Here is a 16,293-nt window from a genome sequence, read left to right on the forward strand (position 1 = left end):
ACATGATCAGTTCAGTTAGCAGAAGACTGTACCACGTTATCGCTTTGTCTCGTCACCAACAACTATGCTAATAATTATAATAATACTAACTATTAAATTCATTTATGTCCTTACAGCAAGGAAAGTAATGGTAAAAAAGAGGAGGCACGAAACATCATTATAAAATCAAACACTGCAGGTATTTAGGTAGTGATACTTTTTGGTTGTAAAGTATAAAACAGGTGACAATACAGAAGGTAGTTCTAACAACATTCCGTCAAACTACTGTCAGTACAACCGATAGATATAATAAAAATATGCCTCCCTAATGCGATACATACTTTTCTCAATATTCGATTGCTCCCATTAATGTTTCACTATGCGAACGCCCCTCGTTCCGGCTCCATTCTGGTTACACGCTACGACTTTTTTTGACACTATAGATTTATAGACTGGATTTACCGTTACTATGTCTACATATTAAAGCTGTTATCCGACAGTACTTTGATAACTATCGCATTGTTAGAAAACCTTCCTACTGTGCACATATATAATCCATCCTTTCACCGTTGTTGTATTTTCGACATAAACACTGTATTTAAATCTTGTTACTGTTCTTTAAGTAGGATATATGTCAGTTACGCTATCTTACAAAGCTAATCTCAAAAAACGAGATTGTGACTATTAATGTTTCCGAAAGTATCACGATTTACCCACGCATTTCGCTGAGCTCACCAGGCCATGCCATGGAAAATGTATTATTTCTTCCCTCTCCTCTTAAATCAGATAGCGACTGCCTATTATAAAATAGAAGCCTATCGCCCTACCTTCATTTCTTTCTGTAGATGCGCTTCCTTCTTCTTAAAAAATAATTTTTCATAAAGAAAAATAATATCTTCTTCGCGAAACGTTTGTACGTTGACGGTAATGCAAGGCCGTGGCACACACTTCATTCTGTGCGATAAATCATGTGTGGAAAATATATAAAAAATCTCGACGTAGATCTCGGGATGTTTCCTGCCGAATCTAAAGATCGCAATGTTCCCGTGCGAAACGTTATCCGCGATGATTATCTTATAAAGTTTCACACGATACAACACAATATCGCACGCGTACGCGCTTTATACATTTTGCACACTTGACGCAGAGTTTGTAGCGATGTGATGTCTTTTGTAACATAGATATTGTCCAAAATTAAATAAAATTATTCAATTCCCCGTGGACCATCTATCGGCATCGTATGTAAAACTTCATCTAACAACTGAAGGGCTCGATGTAAGTGTACCTATATTAAATACATACCAAATTTATTAGTTTGACATACTTTAAACCAATTTATGACTTAATGAAGACATAAATAAATACCTCTATCCAGCATGGTGTCTCTTTTATACTTTGCCGGGGATAATCGGGACCCCAACCCTTTACGAAACTCAAACGTAAAATGCAGAGTCGTCGGAGATCATCTACGCCTATCCCTGCTGCTGCGCTAAGACCTACAGAAAATTGATCATCGATTAAATGTTTATTTCAGATTGTGTAAACGAAACTGTGTTTAATACTAACTCTTAGTAATCGGCGCTCCGTGCGTCAAGTGTCCTGCCACGGCTGCAGCTTGCGCCGCGGCTGCCGCTTGAGCAGTAGCCGCCTGCCCTCTCATTTGTTTATGACACTGCCGAAGATCGAACACTTTAATATACGCGGAAGGATAAATTTTATGCACAGCATCACCGGGCGCACGACCTGCCTCTCTGTCTAAATAGTAAGACTGTACAAAGACACTATGTTCGCTTTGGCATCTCAACCAAACGTCTCCTTCGCCCCTTAAATCTAATACGACTCCCTTTCCTAAAAAATTCAAAATGCATTAGAAAATGAATATCATAAACAGAAATTAAAATGACACACGAAATACATAACGTACCTATGTGAAGACGAGCTTTCTCACTTTGTTCCGTTCTGTGTACATTGCTTAAAGCTCCTAAGCAAAATCTATTACCGCCGCTTGGGTCTACGTATCCGTCGACGGTTACGGTAGGACAACCGCTGCTTACTTTAAACGTTTCCCCCACTTGAGTATCTAATTCAAAGTAGCCAACGGAACACCAATATTCTGGCGCTGGTTGGGTAGATAACAAACCGCCGATGTTGCCACCTACTTCACCCCCGTGACCACCCCCTGAAGAACGTAAGGATTAGTTAGTTGAGACGATAGATTGAATTTCGCACTCATATTAACTTACAATAAGACGTAGGGTGAAGGTGTCTATGGTCCGGTGGTTGCATACTTTGAGTATATGTGAGAGTATTAGGTCCAGTCCATTGAGGCGCCCCTGAATTGTAAGCGGCTGTGCCAACTGGAAATCCATTCGGATGATGTAGGTGTACGGGTGATACGGGAGAGTTTTGACCTTCACCTGTGGATACTATCAACATAAGATTCAATAGTCAACAAACATTGACAAAGCGATCGTACCTAAAGATGCTAATGCGTCAACGGTAGGCGGCTGATTAATGTCCTGTGGTGGTGTATTCGTTCCGTAAAATGTTTCGGTAGATTGTCCTTGCGAAGGACTCAGCATCTGTGCCCCGTTGCCTCCACTGGACGTGCTCAAGGGCTGCTGTTGGCTACCTACGGTGTGACTCATTGGATGTACTACTGCTGCAAAATCAAATGTGACTCGTACACAATACAGGCAACATAACATAAAGGTATCATTTATACTGAAACTTTCGCCTGGAAATAATCACTATAGAATCGAAAAAAAAAAAAAAAAAAAAAAAAATAGCAAAAGCAACGGAAATTTAACTAGCCAGTAGACAGAAAATAGAATATAAGAAAGCATTCTATTATATACGTACGATGATGAATGTTACGTGTCGTAGGATGATGAGGTGTAGGAATCCAGGTTTGTCTGGGACAACTATTGTCATCCAATTTATTGTGTGGGTTACCACCACTATTCCCTCCCCCATTACTGCCAAACACACCCTCACCACTAGCTGTGCCAAACAATAAAAGGAAAAAAAAAGAATGAAGCTAAAACGATCAAACTGGCGATGCAAACTAATTCTAAACGCGATGCAACAATGATCAGAAATTTGCAGAAAATACATAAACTATATATCACAACATCGAGGCTTATTTTCATATCGTATATATCTTAATGCACTGCTTCGTATCGTATGATTTTCATCACATAAACATGCCTTATTTCGAAAAAAAAAACACACTCCGTGTATAAAAACATATTTGCCAATAAAATGATGAAGAATGTATCGAAGAGAATCTATTTACTCGTTTATTAATAAGTACCACACATATTTCTACCTATAATAACTGGACACAAAATTCTTATAACAGTTGATTAAAGTCAAGAAAATAAAGAGAAACAAAAGAGAGAACTCACTTGGATTGGGTGGTGCTAGGCCGGGTATGAAAGTCTGCTGCGATGGTTGAGTGTTATTAGACGAGGTGGGTTGAGCAGGCGGATGATGTTGAATAGTTTGGTTCATCTCTCCGTCAACGTCCATCGCAGACGCTACCGCTCCAGCCGCAGCGGTTCCTCCACCGCCAACCGAATACTCATCTTTGACCAATCTACCACCTGGTCCCACGCCTACGCCCGACTGTAGAGTTAGTCCAGATAGGTCTGTAAAGAACGGGTCTGTGCGGGGAAACCAACCCATTCCATCATACACCAAGGCCACAACAATAAATCATTTACACTTATGGTGCTACAGATGAATGCACAAGAAGCTTTGCAAAAGAAATAGTGCGAATGAAATGATAATCGATGGAAGCGCATGATCACTCTATGTTAACAAAGTATGAAATAACATCCATAACATACCTATGCCAGGAGATACAACCCGCTCATAGTGATATGGGTTCACGCATACAGAATCGCATTTTAAGTCAAAAGCAAACTGGCAGTACTTGACATGTTTTAATTCGTTCTTGTGTAAATCTGGCCATCTCCAGATTCTCGCGTAAATAACGTGTGGGAAACCCTTACGACCGGCAACTTGAAGCCTCCCATCCAGTGTTCTCTGGATCGTGACACATTTACTTGGATGAGCTCCGTTTGTAGTAATAGCAGTTATCAAGCTATCTAACTCGTCTCGTTTTTCCTTAAAACAAAGAGAAGCATGAATTAAACAGATCGCCTGGCACAGTAAATGTTTTTAAACAATAATATTTACTTTTAGTTTTTTCACTAAAGATTCAATGGCTCTTTTACTGAAACCTTCACTCTCACCACCCTGGCGATGACACATGAGAGAATGCACTATGCTCAAACATGCATCTGCACTGGTTGGAGCACTAGGAGCAATTCCTGTCATTTCTCTCACTGCATAGAAATATTTACATTGAATAACAGAGATGTATATATTCACGTATCAGAGGAACAATAATTCGAAATGTTTAGAGAGAATAACATTATTCAGAGCTTACATTCTGGATTAGGTTGCATTGGGGGCGAGGGATACAGATGACCTCCCCCGCCCGCCAATCCAACCATCTCTGTGAAAGCCGTGGCGAATACCGTTCCAATTCTTCGATTGAGACACTATTCTTATCCTTAGCTTCGACGTGATCAGATTTTTATGATTTACCATCTAGCAACGATCTGTTAGCCATGTGTCGCGGACGTAGACTCGCTGAAATTCGGAATTAGTTAAACAAAACGAAACTGATCGGTCGTAAAACATCGAAAGAACACAAGACAAACCTTATCGGTTGATGAACAAATAGAAGTTGGGAATAACACGAAGTAACCTTAATCGAATCCCCTCACGATGACGTACCGTGAACTGACAGTTACTTCGAGTAGGACGCTGCTAGTTTTTTTCGGAGGTTAGATTGAATCGTTGCGACATCGGCTGAACCTGGTAGAAACGCACTTATCTCTAGTATCTAAATGCACAATCGGCAAAGCGACTAAAGCGCCAGGCTACCACGCGCAAGTTTCAATGTTCGCAACCGCAATAAATAATCCTGCGTCCTATTCTCATTCCCTTTTTCTCTTATGAACCTCTAACAAATCTATTCCGACTCATTATCAATAACAGTTTTCGATCGTTTTACTTCAACATTTCACTCAACATAAATCAGAACGAAAGATGTAAATTCAGGAAATTTCACGAAACATAACGATACCTCAGAGACGTGTTTAAAGAGTTAACCCTTACGCAGGGGTGAAATCTATCTGAATTTATTTCAACTCGATTATTCCTTCCTCACTGATTCTGATTTCGTGTGTTCTACACGATTCAAATGAATGGACTCATAAAAGTGTAATTTATTTGTCAATATCTAATGGTTAAAACATGTTACACATCAAAAATCACTTTTCCTATTTGACGAGAAGAATAAATCTGCATACGAAAAGCAACAACATAATGCATAGCATATATCTTTTATTGTGTTTCATACATGAAGTGTTTTAAAATTTAATGAGGAAAATATCGCAGAGTCTTAAATTATTACAAAATACATAATTCAGTGATTTAATTAGATAACGCAGGCCTTTAGTCATGTAAAATATGAATCGTTCACTAGGGGGTGTAACTCAGTGGTAGAGTGTCTGCTTCGCATGCTGAAAGTCCTGGGTTCAAATCCCAGCTCCTCCAATCCATTATTTTTTTCATATCAAACCAATTTGTTTAAACAGTCATGTGATATTTATTACTCATTTCAACGTATTTACATAGATTATATACACAATGCATAATAACAATTACGATATCGTAGCAGTAGTTCGAGAAGTGGATGCGCGTCCCGACCCATTGATAAGCACTTGAGCAGCAGGAGATATGGTAATTTCTAACCCAACCTAATCACTCCTGCGGCACTAGTACTTATGAACAGGTCAGGTTTTACTGCCCGATGCCATCAGGATGCTGTCCTCCGGTTACAATTCCCGTTGACACCTTCCGAAGCTGCAGCGATGCTTTCTTCAGTCCTGAAAAATTAATCATTCGTTTCTTAATAATTCCTTTTAGATGAAGCGTCAATTTACGTTTGCACGTTAAAAGAGGATCTTAATATAACGTGCCCACGTTTCGTTATAATTCAACGCGAGATTAGATAATCGGCAGAAGAATAAGTACAATAGCCATACGTATCGCGTGACACGTTCACTGCGTGCACGCTGTAATCGTTTCACGAAACGGATATAAGTCTTAATGTCAATTAAGTTAGCCTATTTATAAGACACCGCTTATTAATAGACTCGTCTGCAATAATTTCTTCGAACTGTAACTTAATCAACAATTAACACTTCCTTTACCTGTAGTACAAGCGATTCATAATCATTCAAAAAGGAGATTATACCGTTCGCCTATGGTCACTCGATGGAGATAGAATAGTTGCAGGTACCGATAGTAAGATACGTTATAATTATTAGCCCGGACGTGGTACCGTACACTATATGTCCTACACACTATAATGATGCGATGACACACAGTGGTACTCATTGAAGCGACCTCGAGCACTCATTAAAGTCGCCCACTATCGCTGCCTCTTTGTTCTTTCTCCCTCCGTTCCTGTCTCCGAGAAATTTCAAGCTTTGCAGCATTCACCCCGTATTGAAACCTGTTGCTACTGTCTCCGACAGGAAACTAATCGATTTTAATTATTCGCTTATAATACCATTCTGCATTAAAACATTTATATAATTGCGAGTACTATTGACAACTACAATTGAGATACCGCAACTTTTGTCTTTATTATTTATTGAATAGTTAAATAAGATCGCCAGGAATATTAAAAATTTTCAAAGTACTCGAACAGTCGAGGGTCTATCGAGACGAGATGAGGCGAAGAATTATTGGACGTGGAATAATATCGCGCACGGAAATGCATGCGTAGATAGAGAGCGAGAGCCTACAATCGAATCTTTGATTTCCTCGCCCCGTACCCCTGCTTAACGTTTCTCGTTTCGTCAAACACCGTATTCATGGTTTGCCCTCGCGATACCAGCCGAGTTCTTCGGAACTTCGATTTACACAGTACAAAAAACTTCGAAAAACTACAAAGCTAAGTCCTGTACTTTCCATATCCGCTAAGATAGGGCGAAAAGAACGCACGTCCCATTTTGTTACGAGTGCGAAGTCGTCATCGGCTAAAGAGGATTATTGGACGTACGGCTGTTAGAGATTCCGCTGGACGCATGGTAGTTTCTGCCACGCATCTTGTGCACGAAACGTGCACACGTTTTTTTCAGACCATCGTTTTCTCGATGTTCGACTCGTCGCGCCGCGCCGGCTCGAACGCGCTGAATGAAAAAACGATTACTGGGATGGGAAGAACAGCGAGCGAGCAAATGTAGCAAAATGCAATGCGATAATACTGAAATAGGAATTCGTCGAGTAACACGAAATCGTCGGGCCAGAGAAAGAGATCCTGAGATCGACTCAAGAAAAGAGTGAAGAAAAAAGGGAAACAAGGGAGAGGGGAGTACCACCAATTAACGCTAATTTCTGTTAATGTCGGCTCCCTCTGGGTGTTCGTGAAATAGCTCATCAACTTATTAGGCTGCGATGCGAAAATTATGGGTGGATGACAGAAGAAATTCTGGGAAGCAAACGAGACAAAAACTCGATCCCCCTTTACGTTCAAAACGATATTTAACAAAAATCGTTACCGCTCGAGGTTCACGCATTTCTTGTTAAAAATTCGCAGAGCCCCGAGAACTGTGGCCTCTGTTCTGCCTCGGGACTGAAAACTATTCTATTTTAAGAACCAGCGAGTTTCGAATCGAGATCCAGATAATTTACGATTTTTTTTCACGGCTACAACTTTCGATACAGAAATATTACGTCAGGATTAAGTCGAATAGGATGAGCCACGATAAAACTACAAAGAAATTTATAGTCAAATTAGAGAAAGAGTGAACGAAAGTTTGATCTCGTTCATATTCGGACTTTCTTCGACCCATGTACTCTCCACGTTTTATACTATCGTTGGAGCGGGGTCAAGAAGTCTCCGAAGATAAAACCGAGCACGCGTTTCGTGCTATTACATTTTCAGAATAACGAGATGTCTTCTCGAATTACAAACGCGACCTCCCGTCGTAATCTGTTAATAGCAAGATCTATCATCATTCCAGCTCATTATCGTTCGAACCGGTTTTCACGATTTATTCAGACTTTCGTCGCTTCGGTAATTGACCTGCGTGTAATCATGTCAATTCTCCCTGTCTTATCGTTTCTTCTCAATACTTATATCTCTTAATAAGTGTCAGGTTAGAATGTTAGAACGATACTTTGCGGCGTCATTACGTATGCGGTCGCATGTGATCTCGTTTCTCGGGTGTTGTAAACTGACTACGGAAAACATTATCGGGATCAACGAAGTCACATCAATTCTTAGACTCAGACAAAGAAGAAAGGGCTAGAGTTAGAAAAGGATCGTACTGTTCAAATTCTTAACATACATTAAACAATCGATTGAAGATAAATTGTTCTCGATCAATGTTTGTACGAATTTTTGTTACATTAAAGAACATGTCTCGCGAAATGCTTATCGGGAATGACTGTAATCGTCGATTTTGTTTGTGTAGTTATATTTAGGAAGGAAATAAGAATAAACTATCTCTTACATATGCATATCTAACGCGTACAAACAATCCGCACGCATGACGCCGAATGATTTTCCACGCGGCCACGTGAACGATTTTGATGAAACTACAAATATTGATAAATCACACTTGTAGTTATTACGAACGGAGAATGTAATATTGTTCGGACCGCGATTGACGGATAATTAATATGTTTTACTAGACTGGATACGATGTTCCAAGAAATCGTTTCTGGCTTGACTGAACAATCGGAGGAAATCTCATGACCTTTAACTTCTATGTGACACTATTAGCCATTGATGTGTTCTTCCGCACTAATGTAACTTGGTATGCTTGATTCTTCGGAATCACAAGTCGTTCGTTTCGATCTTCGAAAGAGCCCGAACCTTATAGTCGACACAATCACACTTGCCATAACAGATGCCGAGGGGATTACCATATAATACAAGGTCCGATCGGTCAACAGAAAACTGACGATGACGAGAGAAATACGTATACACGGCGATCACAAGAAACGTAATCTCGATGGATTGAAATACGAACCGTCACTAGGAAAGAATGAGTTTTATCATACTCACGGGACGCATATAGAAAAATACATTTTGTTTCAACCGTTTCTTTTTCACGTGCTCGCTTTGCGCCCGTGCAAAAATCCTTGCCGTAACAACTCCTCGATTAACCATTCTTTTCAATTGAACAAACTGCGACTCGTTCAACTCGATAAAGACAATTTTGAACATTCGTAAGAATCTAACGCATCTAATATGATAAATGAGCGAGGCCGATCCGAGACAATTGAACGATCGCGATCGGGTTCATGGCAAACATTCAGCTTCTTCTCGCACGATTTGTTTGTTACCACGAGAAACTTTGTTTAGGAAAAGTAAAAAACGCGCGCGCGCGCGCGCGTGATCGGGAGGGAGACACACGCGCCGCGACTGCAGACTGACGACTGTGCGATAAACTGTTCTTGATTGACTTAATATAGTCGGACGAGCGCTGTAATTGGCCGCTCCTTGCCGCGCGGGAAATGATTGGTCAATTTAATCCTAGAAGCACGGTGCATTAAGCATTCAACCAGCGTTCAGTACCTATTAACGGTTCGCAAGAGAGGCACTGCCACTGCCACCGCCATCGTTTTCTGCGCTGTGCGATGGTACACCCAGTCACGGTGGTGGTGTACATGCTCTTTCTTTATCATCTTCTGCATACTATGGACCTCTCACCGCCTAACCCCGTCTTTCTCCCTCTTTTTTCTCTCTCGTCATCGTTCCAAATCAATTTATCAATTGAAATCAGTGCCGGACAGTGAAGAATCGCGTCACTCAATGGTCTGCCAACCGACGACAGGCAATATGCGTCTCCCCTGCCTTCCACTGCTTGTTATCAAACCATTCACCGGCTTACCGAATCCTCCGCTAGATTCTCTCTATGACAGTGCTTTTCAACCTTCATTCACCGATCGAATTACCGAGATGCCATTCGCAATCGTCGTCGAACGGAAACGCGAATCTACCGTGGAAATGCATGCAACGCGAGAATCATAAAATAAAACAATGCTCGACGTTCTGTCAAATAGGAAGAATACGTGTTTCAGATTCAATTCTTAATTGCATGTATTGTAAATTATTATTATGACATATCTACTTCTGCCTTGATTTGTTGCATTTTCAAAATGACTACGTGACTCATAGAACATACTTTCACTACTGCGTATAATAAAATATATTTAATAATATTATTAAAATAGAAAAATAATGATCAGCATAAAGTATAAATTATGATTGAAATACGATATTTCATATTTATTAATACGATGAAATAATTATACAGCTTGTAATAGATCTTCATTGACGTCGGTTCTATTGGCTGCAACGTACTTTTCCAATTTGGTGCGGTGATATTTAGCGCGAATTAGTGCACTCGATTTTTAGACAGATTTTACAATTAAAGTGATTCTGCGTGTTGAATTATACTATCAAAAGATGTATTAGTGGTTCTTTTAACAACTGTGCCATTGTTGGATGCTTGGGAATAATTATAAGCAATAAAAAGTCTATTGGTGTCTACGAGGGTTGCCGCGAACAATCTTCCTGAAACATAACCATCTTCGAATGCTAATTCAACTTATCGTAAGTAACGAACTTTTTGGCAATTCAATTATACTTACTTATATTCTGCGAACATCGATGTTTGATATGAATTACTGTGAATCCGTGGAGGTTATTGCACCTCTGTCTGAAAAGTAATCGCGCCGAGGTGATTTTGTATGCCATCACCTACGGCACTACTACTTAGCAGAAAGATTAGCGAATTAAAGTGGGCTGGCAGCTTTTCTTTGGTTCTTCTGTGCTCGGCAATTGCGGGCTGACTGCGTTAGATGAAATGCAGGCCCAAATATATACGCGAGGATGGGACTAAAGTCCAAATTTTCCTTTGGCTGAGGATTTTTCTTATCGCGTTGTACGTCTATTTTCTCTCGACCTCAGATTTAAGTTACGAGAATGCATGTTATTTATTGTATTTATTGTTATGCATTGTCTCGTTATCGAGAATGGTAACAGTTGGTTTTTCAGTATAATGATTCACGTGTTGAGAAGATAGTTTAATTTGCGAACATAGCAACGAGCGTGATAGTTTTCCGCCCATTGTTACGGTCACAAATCGAAATATCTTCATTTCTTTTGTTCTATTTCAGAAGGACAACAATTGCGTATTTTGTATTTCTCTTGCATGCCTGTATGTAATTTAACATTTGGAATGTTATTGGAAATGCTTTACGCATGGATATCTCAGTCCAAATAGTTGTAATCACCGTGTGAATCATCGGTGGTAAAAGTTTTCAGTGCCTCTATTGACAATTATGTTCGGACATCGTGTTGTTAGAGCAAATAATAATAATTGGTCGAAGATCCACGAGTAGGTCCGCCCGTGCAAATTGACAAAGAATGACGGTAGTCATGCAGGGTTTAATGGAGGAAAAGGACAGCTCACTGATTAATGCGTGCACGCGGTGTGCCCCTATGCGCTCTTCTGCACGATGACCGTCAGCTTGCACTTTGGAATAGTTTGGTCATTCCGTGATAATCGTTCGCCCCTGCGTGAATAGATCCACGCACGATTTTCTCATGCGGGTCCATTTTACTGATTTAAACTAACGTTAGCACGCAACGTACCTTTTATTAGGATACAATCCCTATTACGTGATCTTTTCTTCCGTTCAATTGTTCATCGATTAAGCGACTCTCGAGCTATGTATTTAAATAAAACGTGGACCGTTCCAGTGGCTTTTCATCAAATTTCCAAGTTCATGGTCTTAGAATGCAAATTAATTCTGCATTAGTAATCGTCTAGATTTTGTACGGATCAATATTGTCAGTCGATATCTTTTGATAAATTTATCGCATATGTTAATTACCCGATTACGTCGATATTCTTTTTTTGATAAGATCTGTGGATATGTTTTCGGAAAACACTTACCATTTTCGAAGATCTTCATTCTAGCTTATTTTTCTAAAACGCGTTATTTTATTACTCGAAACTAGCACCCATAGGACAGTTTTCTTATTCAATACCTATATGTCGACGGTTTAACTTGGAATGAGCATGCCATCGTAACGTATAAAAGAGACACGTGCACAGGTGTTTTTTGAGATCATGTGTGTCACATATGTTTCGGTAACGATGTCGCGTTTCTCTGTTTACAAAACAGCGTGTATTTCACTCAAGTCGAAATTTTCGAAATTCCTGTATAATGTGTAACGACGACAGGATTCAATTATACGTCTTAATTCCTTGTTACATTATAAACATCAACTGCAATGGTAATAATGTTTAAATCTGAAATATCTTGCCAGACGTTCACGGGGAAATTAGATTCGGCGATAAGCCTGAGTGAAATTCAGTAAATTTTCCCTGGATTTCCAGGGAAATTCATGATTGAACGAGGGAATGGGCCCGGCCGACCAATTTAGAAGAGTTTATTAAATTGGGTAGAATGCTGTGCGTAGGCCTACGCCGGATACTCGGAGAATGAATCTCATCCAACGAGAGGAAGTTCGAATTAACTCGAGCCACTGCCAAGGGGGTACGGCAGAACCCCATATACCATAAACTCTTGTCCCATTTATTCTTTGCACATTTATGTGTCACGTACGCGTAGATCGATCGATGGAAACCGAAAAATTCTTAGTACGTTGCCGTTAATTCGAATTAAGTCGAAAGAGGATAATAAAGGATCAATAGAATTTACGTAATAATAAAGTTCAAGAGTGCAGAATGTAACAGAGAATTAAGACTTATTAGAATCATTTGACCCTGCTTCTTATAGAGTACATACTAAGACTTTGATGAGTTTATTTTATCCCGGGTTGGTGGGGCGGGATACAGGAAAAGAGAAGCTAGATAGTATCACACGTCGAGCCGATGGAGGAGAAAAGATACGAACGTATCTCGTGCATCGTGTTACTTGAATTGTAGCACTTTGACACAATCGTACTCTGTAGTGTTTGATCTGCGTGGGCGCTCATGCGAAACGAATAATTACTCAGAGAGTAATATCATTATTTCGAGATTTATCATAAAATTTATTTCACCGTAAAATGTACAAGAATATACAAGATATCGGAGACTTTATTTATATTTATACTAATTTTTACAAATGATAATACGTAAAGGAATGTATAATGCTTCATCCTCGTTCGCAAATAATATCAACCACGCTCGGTTCCATTAAAACCGGTTCCAAACATCTGTGTACAGCACTCCCAAGTATCTCGTCCAATAGAAAATGAACAACACTGAAAACAAACTTTCATGTACAATTATCTTTGGTCTAAACGATATTACTCACTTTTCGTCCGAAACGAATCTCCACAAATAGAGTTGTAAATAATGAGTGTCCACTTGTATTTGCTGGAGTCCGTATTTACTGAACGTTCGTAATCTGACACATTCTAGGAAAGTCTGTAGACAAAGAGAGAATCTTTATCATAAATTTTTAAACTGGCCGAATAGTATCGAACGTATAAAGTATATTGCGTAGTATGCGAGAGAACAAGGTATCCTCGCTTGGCAAAGTGAATAATGGCTGTGCTATTTTGTCATTCATTGTAACTGGTCGACAGCACCTGTTTTTATCGCGGTACCGTGCCTGCTAAAAGTATCATACCTTCAAACTTATCTTGATGATCCCCGTAAGAATCGAAGCTTTATTGAATTGTACCGACGAGAAGATTTCGATACGTTCTGAAAATAACTTATGGATATTCGTCACTAACGACGAGTCCATGTGACTAGGCGTGTACGAAGACCAACTAGATCTGTAGTGATGCCTCGATACACTCACACTAAAAAATAGTCAATTTAGTTGCACGTTGTTTGGAAGCAATTTAAAAAATGTTTTACCTATGAGTTTTCCTACTGCTGTCGCTGCTCCTGTCGACTTGACCGTCGGAGTCGTCATACAATGCAGCGACTTGAGTATCGATTAACGTAACATCTTCTACGACCCTTTTCATTACTGCTCTAACTGTCCTTGGTTCGATCGTGTGTAACCAGTCCCTCGTTTCAACCGATTTTCTTAACATCTGTGACACCGCTAAGCCTTGAATGCGAACGTAATGGTTTAATAAGTTTTGAGCTGCTTCTTGGAACTTGTCGCATATCTCCAACTCGGTAGTGATTACGTTCTCAGACGATGTGTATTGATCAATATTGAACAGATCATCCATGGTATTAAGCTGTAATTAAAAAAACGAACAATGGCATTTCTCTATGATCGAGCGCCTTAGCGTTGATTTGATAATTATTCATTATACCAAATATTTAACATTAGTGTCTTTGAACTCGATACACATTTTACTCAATAAGAGCAAAAGAGTAGGTGGGAATTTTGGAGCATCGGATCCAGTACAAAATCCGCTCGCAGTGACCACTAGATAATGTAAAAATCCAACAACTAGGCCTTCTCTAACTTCGTCCACGCAAAAGTTTTGGAGGAATTGCGTTTTTAAGCTAAAAGATAAATCTGGTTGTAAAAACACCTGAAAATTGAAGATACATTTTTAAAAACAACGCCATTGAACAATTGTGATCACGAAAGTAGAAAACGAACCAGTAAATCCTGTAGAACACCTTTAACTTTTTCAATAGTAGGCATTATAAGCAACGATTGAAGTTCTGCCAAGCTACCATCTCCTTCCTGAGAAACTTTCGTTGTTAATATTTGCTTAACTTTACCAAGCGTTTCGTTCAAATGAGATTTCAAACTTTCTAAATGATTACGACATTGTTTTCTGCCAGCATTGATTACGATATCTGTACCTATTCTGAGAAGTAACAATAGATATTTTAATATATATTTCACATTCGATCTTTTGCCAAGTTACCTGGCGAAGTCTGCTTCTCTGCAGAGCATATTCATAGCTTGCAATTTTCTATGGAATTTATCGAGCGCTCTAACTAAGACAGCCGTGTCCGCTACGTTCTCTACTCGTTTCCCAATTATATCGAAATATTTTTTCATGTTCTTCATGATGAAACTGTTTAAACGTACTAAGGCTTTCGTATCGAAATCGTCAGCGAATTCGTTATCTTCCGATGGCAGTCGGTTTATGAACATATCGTTGTAGGATGCGACTATCAGACACAAATCGCTAAGAAATCCCGAACTAGCCATGTCGACAAATTCGGTGATGTCGTTTTCATACATATCCTTTAGAACATTCAATTGCTCGTTTAGCCTTTCATTCGCATGCGTTAGGAATTCAGCACACAGAGAATCAGCTGGTTCTTTTAACTGTAATAGAAGATCTACGTTTTCAGCTAAAGATTTAGTAGACGCATCTCTTTTATGAAACTGCATCCTGAGCCTCGATTTTAATTCTTCTACGATATCTTCGCAGTCTTTCTGTATTCCTTGAAATGACGGCATATTGCCATACTGATTTAATACACGTTGCGCATGTATGTAATCTTGTACTGCCTAAAGGAACATATTTCTATTTAGCATACTGAAAGGTATTCTATTACTCGGTCTCGACAAACCTGTGCATAATTCTCTTCGTTCATTTTGTCTTTCAAATTGCCAGGCAGCTTAAATAGAAACTGTAACTTCTTTAATAAAGCATGGACAGAGGACAGCTTGGCAATTTGTTGTCTGGTGCCGTGTAACGTTGATGAAATCTGTTCTGAAAATGAAGTGATGCTATCCATGTTTTTCGCTAATAAATCCATACTTTCTTCCATTTCTTTGAAATCAGTTTTCATCTAAATAATAAATGGGCTTTTTAAACTTGTTTTAAATGTATTATTCAAAGTTTCCAAGTGAATTTACCTTTCTGATAGTATCTGTGGCAGATATAAATTTATTATAATTTTCATACACTAAAGTCTGCATATCTGAATGCAGTATCTGTGTATTTTTTATAATATCTGCTTCATGGTCCATAATTTGTTTTAACGTACATTCCTGTGTAAAGAAAATAATAAATCTTGTACTGTGAAATTTGAAAAAATATGTAAATTTGAGAATTTACTTACTTTTAATAATTTTTGAAAATACATGTCGGGATTAAAATGTTGTCCATTAATATCATACGGATTGTTCGAGTTCTCAGCGATTTTATCCATTTTTTAGTAAGGAAAGAAATGATTTGACAGTAGATCTTTCGGTTAGGTTAGTCAGTGCCTTGCCAAGTTACAGATGGTATATTTTAGTTTATAG

At 39.1% G+C, this 16,293-nt stretch overlaps 2 protein-coding genes and 1 non-coding gene across 11 annotated transcripts; 1 reads left to right on the top strand and 2 right to left on the bottom strand.

The window, feature by feature from the left end:
• Positions 1–537: 537 nt before the first annotated feature.
• Positions 538–5,126, bottom strand: Med (Smad/Smad4 homolog Medea). 9 transcript variants are annotated; one of them, XM_026818419.1, is made up of 12 exons: positions 4,716–5,126; positions 4,439–4,644; positions 4,186–4,334; positions 3,834–4,113; positions 3,390–3,647; positions 2,842–2,982; positions 2,456–2,611; positions 2,223–2,405; positions 1,904–2,158; positions 1,546–1,827; positions 1,345–1,475; positions 538–1,264 (listed from the first exon to the last, which is right to left on the bottom strand). In XM_026818419.1, exons 2-12 carry the CDS (start codon positions 4,503–4,505, stop codon positions 1,184–1,186), a joined length of 1,983 nt encoding a protein of 660 aa, XP_026674220.1. In that variant the 5' UTR covers positions 4,506–4,644; positions 4,716–5,126; the 3' UTR covers positions 538–1,183. The 9 variants fall into 9 exon arrangements, with proteins under 9 accessions (XP_026674220.1, XP_026674217.1, XP_026674219.1 ...); XM_026818416.1 differs by having other exon boundaries at positions 2,456–2,638; XM_026818418.1 differs by having other exon boundaries at positions 2,456–2,641; positions 3,390–3,632; positions 4,716–5,124.
• A 418-nt stretch (positions 5,127–5,544) lies between these two features.
• On the top strand, positions 5,545–5,616 carry TRNAA-CGC (transfer RNA alanine (anticodon CGC)). The gene has a single exon. It is a non-coding gene; the product is annotated as a tRNA-Ala (tRNA).
• Positions 5,617–13,129: 7,513 nt separating this feature from the next.
• Vps51 (vacuolar protein sorting 51) lies at positions 13,130–16,291 on the bottom strand. Its single transcript, XM_018034341.2, has 10 exons — positions 16,110–16,291; positions 15,904–16,038; positions 15,615–15,836; positions 14,957–15,552; positions 14,683–14,896; positions 14,387–14,611; positions 13,974–14,308; positions 13,738–13,915; positions 13,420–13,532; positions 13,130–13,366 (listed from the first exon to the last, which is right to left on the bottom strand). The coding sequence occupies exons 1-10, from the start codon at positions 16,197–16,199 to the stop codon at positions 13,258–13,260; spliced, it is 2,217 nt and encodes a 738-aa protein (XP_017889830.1). The 5' UTR covers positions 16,200–16,291; the 3' UTR covers positions 13,130–13,257.
• Positions 16,292–16,293: the final 2 nt, after the last annotated feature.

This window comes from Ceratina calcarata, unplaced genomic scaffold (assembly GCF_001652005.2).
Source record: "Ceratina calcarata isolate Rehan_Ccalc_2016 unplaced genomic scaffold, ASM165200v1 scaffold78.2, whole genome shotgun sequence".
In the NCBI taxonomy this organism is placed as follows: Eukaryota; Metazoa; Arthropoda; class Insecta; order Hymenoptera; family Apidae; genus Ceratina; species Ceratina calcarata.

Bases quoted from the DNA above. Each gene is read 5' to 3' on its own strand.
- Vps51 (XM_018034341.2), bottom strand. From the start codon at position 16,199: ATGGATAAAATCGCTGAGAACTCGAACAATCCGTATGATATTAATGGA. The intron at 16,039-16,109 runs GTAAGTAAATTC...TTCTTTACACAG, and splicing joins ATTTTCAAAAATTATTAAAA to GAATGTACGTTAAAACAAAT. The intron at 14,897-14,956 runs GTAACTTGGCAA...GTTACTTCTCAG, and splicing joins AGAGAAGCAGACTTCGCCAG to AATAGGTACAGATATCGTAA.
- Med (XM_026818415.1), bottom strand. From the start codon at position 4,505: ATGGTTGGATTGGCGGGCGGGGGAGGTCATCTGTATCCCTCGCCCCCA. The intron at 3,648-3,833 runs GTATGTTATGGA...TTCCCCGCACAG, and splicing joins GGTTGTATCTCCTGGCATAG to ACCCGTTCTTTACAGACCTA. The intron at 1,828-1,903 runs GTACGTTATGTA...TGAATTTTTTAG, and splicing joins GAAAGCTCGTCTTCACATAG to GAAAGGGAGTCGTATTAGAT.